We start from the raw sequence: 7,487 nt of genomic DNA on the forward strand, positions 1-7,487 counted from the left end.
GACTTTATTATTTCATTTTAAATAAATTTTTTAGAAAATATATCTTTATAGATCACCACATATTCCACATTTATGTAATTATTAATTATTGTTTTTAGTTGTTCAAAAAGAATGTGAAGTTTATATACCAATGTCAAAATCTGGAGAAATTGCTCAGGAATTTACAAAGTTGATAGGTAATTTTAAAGCAGAATTGGAAAAGTTAAAAGAAGCTGAAGAGTTAGCGAGTAAGGAATTAATTGAAAAAATAAAGTGTGAAGAAGAAAACAAATATGAAGAATTAAAAAAAAAAAGCTTGCAACAAATTGAAGAAGATGAAAAATTAGCATATATGGTACAAGAAGAATTAAAAAATGTAAGTCCCAAAAAAATTTGATATTATTAATTGTAATGTTTGTCGTTAGTATTAACTACCATTAACTGGTTTATTATTTTAATTATTATAATAAGAGCGTTTATTTAATTAAAATCATAGTGAATTATGTAAGAGTGTTTTCTTACTAATAACTGAGATATAAACGAAACCTCAATTGTTTAAACAAATAAATTATGTTTATGTGATGGTCTTTGATTTTTTACTCAAAATTTTCAATATTATTGTTACTTTTCTGTTTTTTAGGAAGTTATCGCTAATGATTCATCTGCGAATAAAACGGATAAAAATAAAAAAAAATTATGTGGACCTATGGATGGTTTTTTAATTGGTTTATCATCTGCGAGTGAAGTTCAAAATCAAAATACACCATTGTTAAAAAATTACAGAAAAGAAAATCAGGAAAATTCTGATACTGAAAGTTTAGAAAATTTAAAAATGAAAAATAATTTGTTTAAGCCTATAAGCACAGTTACGACCACTCCGCCTAAACAGTTTACGAATGGTCAAATTACAGATACCAACTTACGAAAAGTAACTCCATTAAAATTAAATTTTACAAAGAATCAATCATCAAGCTCAGATATAAATATCATTCAAAGTAATAATATTCCCTCCAGTCCTTCAGCATTTGTTGAAACGATACAAAATACTGAAAAGGAATATAAATGTTCATCGAAAAGAATAAAATTATCAGAAGATGAATTTACCAATGGTGATGTACTAAAAAGCATTACAATAAATAATAAAAATGATATTGACGAAAAGCTTTCACCTGAACAAGATATTCTGAAAATAAATGATAAAACTAATATAATTAATGAAAATTTATTATTATTTGAAAAAGAAGAATTTAATGAAAAAAATGAAGAAAATGATTTATTCGAGACTCAGGATTACTTAAGCTTTAATCCAAAAATTGAAAATAAGCTAATAGAAGAACAGAAACGAATCGAAGAAATTATAATGCAGAAAAAAAGATAGAGAACTTGCACTGAAACTAGTCAGGATGGGAAATTGAAATGAAAAACCTCTCACTAGTCTATGGTACAAGAGTAGTACAAGAAAATCTAACAGTAGTTTAAAAAATTTAAAAAAAAAAGAAAAATTAAACGTGAGTACAACTTCTTTTACATTACATGACAAAAAAATAAATACATAAATTACTGTTAACTAAATAAGACTATTGAATATTAACAGTAATTGATGAGTGACCAATTATAAATAATTTAGTTTGTACAATCGAAAATTTGTTATATATATATATAAATTTTTTTTTTATTTTAAAATATTAGAAACTGAGTTTTCTTTTTTTTTTTTTTGTAATAATAGTTGAGTAAAATAACATTAGGTAAAAAGTACCTTTTTTATTTGTTAACTAAAAAATATTTTTCTACAATAATAAATTGTTATATATTTTTTATTAGTTATCGTAATTTTCAAATTGAAAAATAACCATAAATAATTTTTTAATTTAAGCACAAAACTAAAGTTCCTTTTTTTGTTTTTATATAATTATTATAAAAATGGCCAATTAGTTTTAGTTTAGTTTTACTCATAAATTATTAATTTAAATAAAATCAAAATGATAAGAAAATATTGACATTAAAAATGGTTCTTTTTATAGTAATTAATACTTTTTGATATTTAAAAAGTTGTTACTTGTAAGTTTATTTAATTCGTTGTTTATTATTCTTTTTAAAAACAATACATTTTTCAATCTTAAATTTAATACTTATAAAAATCAAAATTATTATCTAAAAATATTATCATTTTTTTTTTTTTTTGCCATATTGAATTACCCGACATGATTTAATTTAAAATTTTCGCGGGCTTTTTTTCGTTAAAACGGTTTTAAAGTCTTTTTTTTTTTTTGAAATTTAGCGGTTAAAATTTAATAAACCACTCAAATAAATATAAAAAATTTTGGATTATTTGTTTAGATAAAAGTTGATATTAAAAAAAAAAATTTCTTTTTTTTGTTTTTATTAAAAAATAAAATTAATATTTTATTATCATAAACTAAAATATAAAATTTTTTCCCGCTAAAAATGAATAATTTAAACGAAAACTTTATAATAAAAATTTTTAGAAAATATTTCAATGAAAAATTAAATAATTTAACATTTAATTAAAAAAATTTTTTTGTTTAAAAACAATAATATTTTCTAATGAATATTTAATTAATTATTTTAAAAAATAATTTCTTTTAAGAAAAAAAAAAAAAAAAAATGTAGAAAAGAATTAATTAACATTGAAAAATCATCGTTTAAATTCAAAAAAAAAAAAAATTTGTTGGCGCCACTGTGTAGTTAATGTTGAGACGTGGATGTTCTATGTTAGTCGCGAGTGTTTGTGTTAAATATTTTTAAATGCTTTAAAAAAAAAAAAAGTTTTTTAATATTGACAATGAGTAAAGATATGGCAGTATTTAAAAATTTTTTAAATGGTTTAATCACAATTATTTTCTGGTTGTTAATTTTTTTAACTCTTCCTAATTTTTGTAAAAGCGCCGATAATCAACACCATCATCATCATCATCATCATCATCATCCTCATCACCATCATGATTCGGATGAAAATCCTTCATTTAAATACTCAAAAGAAGCCAATTTGCCATATTCTGCTACACATTCTAATTCTGAGTCTTTGAAAAGTAACGATTCATGGTTACTGTGGACTGAAGCTCTCGGATCAACATTTTTTATAAGTGCAGCACCTTTTTTAGTACTATTTTTTGTACCTTTAGATAAAAGTAAAGAAAAAGAACCGCTTTTAAAAATATTACTTAGCTTCGCATCGGGAGGATTATTGGGTGATGCGTTCCTTCATTTAATTCCTCATGCTTTAGTTCCAACGCTAAAGCATGATTCGGCTTCAGAAGATTCCGATCATGAAGCTCATGGACATGATATGAGTGTTGGATTGGCTGTCTTACTGGGCATAGTTACATTTCTATTAGTTGAAAAAAGTGTAAGATGGGTTAAAGGGGGACACGGCCATAGTCACGGGAGCAGTGATAATGTAAATACGAAAAAAGATAAATCTAAACAAGATAAACATTCAGGAGACAATGAAAAAAATACAAAAAAAGGTTCAAATGAAAAAGATAAAAAAGGAAGCAAAAAAAAAAAGGAAGGTATTTATATTTATATAATATTTTTGTCGCAGCATACAATTAAACATGCACTAACTAATATAATAATTTTTTTACTTTCAGATTCGCTTTTAGTGTCTGGTTATTTAAATTTAGCAGCTGATTTTACTCATAATTTCACAGATGGGTTAGCCATTGGAGCATCTTATTTAGTTGGTAAAAATATAGGAATCATCACAACTGTAACAATTTTATTACATGAAGTACCACATGAAATTGGAGATTTTGCTATTTTAATTCAAAGTGGTTGCTCAAAAAAAAAAGTATGAATTTTTATTTTATTTCATTTTTTTTTTTTTTTTTTCATATTAAAGGAATTCTTACATGTCATAATCATTCTCTTGTATCGTAGTTTTCGAAAATCGATTACTTATGGCAACTTTATATTACACTTTTCATTAATTTTTTAAAACAATATATATTAGTTATCTTATCATTAAACTGTAATGATATTTAATTATTTCTTATAAAGTAAAAAGCTAAAAATTCTTTGAAATAAATAAGAAATTTAAAACTTGAGTTGAATTCCTCCATTTTTATCAGCTGTTTAGTCTATAAGAAATACAGTTAGAGTAAGTTATCCCTAATTTTCATTCCCAGCTGTTTATTTCACACTTTAAAAACTTTTTTTTTTATTTTCCAATTTATGATTTGATAGTGTTTTATTTGAAACAAATTTCATATTTCATTGTGTTACAGGCTATGTGCCTTCAATTAGTAACTGCTGTTGGAGCAGTTATGGGAACTTTGACATCATTAATGGCTGAAGGAGCTGGTAAGTATATTTTTATTTATGTGTATATATACTAACATACAATTTTTCAGTACTTTTTTTTATAATTCTAATCACTTTACTTTTGATTTTGTGTTGTAATTTTTTTGTCATGCCATCAGATTCCTTAAATCATGTTTTGTTTCTAAGCTAACAAAACGTAACATAGTTTTTTTTTTTTTTTTTTTTATCATTCCGTCTTGTTTTCCTATATTTTAGGTGATGTAGCCACATCTTGGATTTTACCTTTTACTGCTGGGGGTTTTATTTACATTTCCACAGTGTCAATTATTCCTGAACTATTGAGAGACACAAATTTTTTGCAATCTCTCAAAGAAATATTTGCCATGATTGTAGGTGTTTTGTTAATGGTTTTAATAGCCGATTTCGAATGACAAAGTTATAAAAATTTATAATTATACATTAAATACACAAAAATAATAGAGATCAGGAAAAGCATAAAATTAAATATTATATTCATAATATCACTATCATTAATTGTTGAATTATTTATAAGTTTTAATTTGGTACTAAACATGTCACATAATATTTTTTAAAAAAAAAAAAAAAAGTAGGGCTGTTTATCTTTTTAAATGCTCATTTTATTTTTAAAAAAAAGCTTATTTTTTTTTTTTTATCATCAAGTTAATTATGAATCTAAATAATCAAATTTATAATCATACAAATATTTTTATATCTTTTGATACATCAAATATACATGATTTCAATGGTAAAAATCAGTTATAAGTGAATAATCGGTATCACATCAAAAAAACGAAAGGAGTAATTTTAATCATATAATAATAATTTTTATCGAATATTCTTTACAAGACATTTTACAATATGTGATTGTGCATGTGATAAAATTATGCCAATATAATAATTATAAAGAGGGTAGCCTATAGAACAAAATTTTTACCAAATAAAATAAAATAAATATTTATATATATATATTATGTATGAAAAACGAATAAAATTATGTAGTTGTTTTATCCGACATAAGTTGCTTTCATTTAAACAAAAAAAAAAAAAAGAAAAATCTTATATTCCTTAGTTGTTATTAATTAATGTCTATTATTAAAAACTTTATACTGATTTTAATAAATTATTAAATGTCCTATTTATTGTGATCTCATACATGCATTTAAAAAAATTATACAAAACAATAACTATCGACATTTTGTATTTATATGCTTCACTATCTAAGTTTTTTTTTTTTTTTGATTTAAATATATTTTTATATGTGTTTTTGTACTAATATGAAATAAAACAAATTATTATTTTGATTTCCTAATATTATAAATAATTATTAACTGAAATTTATAAGTATTTTGTGTGAATAAATAATTTAATTAATGGGCTCAATTTTTATATATATATCGATATTTCCATTTTGATATAAATTCGAAAAAAAAGTTTAGTTGCTAATTTTTTTTTTATTTATTTATAATATTTTATTGAAGTTTGCTTACTTATGAGGTGAAACTTTAAACATTACAAAATTTTTAAATAATTTATTATTATTATTATTAAAATATATATTATAAAAATAAAATATAATGTTTGAATGTTAAACTTAGATAAAATGCGACATAAATAAAAAATAATAATAATAATTACAAGGAAACTACTTTATTAATTAATCTTTATTTGTGTAAATTTTTTTAAAAATAATTATTTACTAGTTTTATTAGATGGTTGAGGTAATCTATATTTTAACATTTCTACCTCTGCTTCAAAATAAGACACATTGTTATAACAAAAATATTCGACATTTTTGTAAATGGAACTTTTGGAAGCACCAGGTCCTACTTCTCCTGAAGGAACATTAACAATTTTATTACTAAGCCCTGGAGCATCTTTAAATGTTTGAGAAGTATTATCAGGTTTGGACACAGTTTCAGAAGCACTAGAAATTACAGATATACAATGGCGTTTAGGTAAAAAATAACCATATCTGCAACTGGATTTTATTGTCGTACTCAAAATTTGATTCATTTTTCTAAAAATAAAACAAATTGATAAATTAATTTTTTCTTCTCTCAGATAGTCCGTTGTTTCATTAATTTATAACAAAATTTCATGTAATCTAACGATAAAAAATAGTTTATTTACTTTTACTATTGTTCATCAATTACAAATACAAAAAAAAAAAAAAAAAAAAATTGAATAAATAATTAACAGTTTTTTTTTAAAAAAAATACGTATAAATAAGTGAAAAAGCTGTTTTTTTTTTTTTTTTTTTAACGTTTCGTAAATAGTTAAAGTTATTATTTTAAAAAAAAATGTCTTTTAAATATTTTGAAGCAGAATCACATATTTCAACTTACAATAAATTTAGACCAATTCCACCAAAAAGCCTAATTGAAAAAATTATCGAGTTCACAAAAAGGGAAAAGGTTAGAAAATTTTTGTGTTATAATCAAATTCAAAATAGCAGAAGACAACAAAATTTTTTAATCTTGTAATCACTACAATTTTTAGGTACTCGAACCTTTTGAATTGGCCGTTGATGTGGGTTGTGGTTCCGGACAAAGTACCGAAGTTTTATCGCCATTTTTTAAAAGAGTCATTGGAATTGATTCAAGTGATTTGATTATTGAAGAAGCGAGAAAAAAATGTCATTGTTTGAATGTTTTTTACAGGTTGTGTGTTGTGAAAATAACATTTTCTTATCAACACATTTCTGTTATATTTGAATTTAAAATATCTTTAACAATATATTTTATATTAGTAATTACATTTAACATTTTTATATATATTCTTTTTATATGTGATCTAAAAATGATAATTTTCACATTACAGATCAATTGATGATGATGTTTATAGAAATATCTATTTATTCCATAATATGTCAAAGCACTAATATAATAAATTTTTAATTTATAAGGTCATCTTTTGGAGAAGAAATGGATTTGGATAATGAAACTGTTGATTTAATAACAGTTGGACAAGCACTCCATTGGCTGGATGTTTCAAAGTTTTACAAAGAAGTTGAAAGAGTATTGAAAAAAAAAGGAATTCTAGCAGTTTATGGATACGGTTTACCTGTGGTTGTTTGTGAGGGAAATTCATCGCTTGCAACAATAGTAGAAAAAGTAAAATTTTTAAAATTATTTGATAAGTTTAAATGTAAGTAATTAAAATACTAACTTGAAGAGGTGTTTTCAGTATTACACAGATAT

General features: G+C 22.9%; 5 protein-coding genes across 5 annotated transcripts; 4 read left to right on the top strand and 1 right to left on the bottom strand.

The window, feature by feature from the left end:
- Positions 1 to 130: 130 nt before the first annotated feature.
- On the top strand, positions 131 to 376 carry Phum_PHUM463360 (uncharacterized protein; the record flags this gene model as incomplete). Its single annotated transcript, XM_002430072.1, has 1 exon — positions 131 to 376. The coding sequence occupies one exon, from the start codon at positions 131 to 133 to the stop codon at positions 374 to 376; it is 246 nt and encodes an 81-aa protein (XP_002430117.1).
- Positions 377 to 685: 309 nt separating this feature from the next.
- On the top strand, positions 686 to 1,357 carry Phum_PHUM463370 (uncharacterized protein; the record flags this gene model as incomplete). Its single annotated transcript, XM_002430073.1, has 1 exon — positions 686 to 1,357. One exon carries the CDS (start codon positions 686 to 688, stop codon positions 1,355 to 1,357), a length of 672 nt encoding a protein of 223 aa, XP_002430118.1.
- A 1,425-nt stretch (positions 1,358 to 2,782) lies between these two features.
- Phum_PHUM463380 (protein catecholamines up, putative) lies at positions 2,783 to 4,697 on the top strand (the record flags this gene model as incomplete). Its single annotated transcript, XM_002430074.1, has 4 exons — positions 2,783 to 3,512; positions 3,594 to 3,793; positions 4,230 to 4,305; positions 4,522 to 4,697. The coding sequence occupies 4 exons, from the start codon at positions 2,783 to 2,785 to the stop codon at positions 4,695 to 4,697; spliced, it is 1,182 nt and encodes a 393-aa protein (XP_002430119.1).
- Positions 4,698 to 5,770: 1,073 nt separating this feature from the next.
- Phum_PHUM463390 (uncharacterized protein) lies at positions 5,771 to 6,300 on the bottom strand (the record flags this gene model as incomplete). Its single annotated transcript, XM_002430075.1, has 3 exons — positions 5,771 to 5,787; positions 5,985 to 6,119; positions 6,147 to 6,300. 3 exons carry the CDS (start codon positions 6,298 to 6,300, stop codon positions 5,771 to 5,773), a joined length of 306 nt encoding a protein of 101 aa, XP_002430120.1.
- A 287-nt stretch (positions 6,301 to 6,587) lies between these two features.
- On the top strand, positions 6,588 to 7,300 carry Phum_PHUM463400 (uncharacterized protein; the record flags this gene model as incomplete). Its single annotated transcript, XM_002430076.1, has 3 exons — positions 6,588 to 6,701; positions 6,787 to 6,947; positions 7,249 to 7,300. The coding sequence occupies 3 exons, from the start codon at positions 6,588 to 6,590 to the stop codon at positions 7,298 to 7,300; spliced, it is 327 nt and encodes a 108-aa protein (XP_002430121.1).
- Between the last annotated feature and the right edge of the window lie 187 nt (positions 7,301 to 7,487).

Source organism: Pediculus humanus, genomic scaffold, assembly GCF_000006295.1.
Source record: "Pediculus humanus corporis 1103172108248 genomic scaffold, whole genome shotgun sequence".
NCBI classification, from domain to species: domain Eukaryota; kingdom Metazoa; phylum Arthropoda; class Insecta; order Psocodea; family Pediculidae; genus Pediculus; species Pediculus humanus.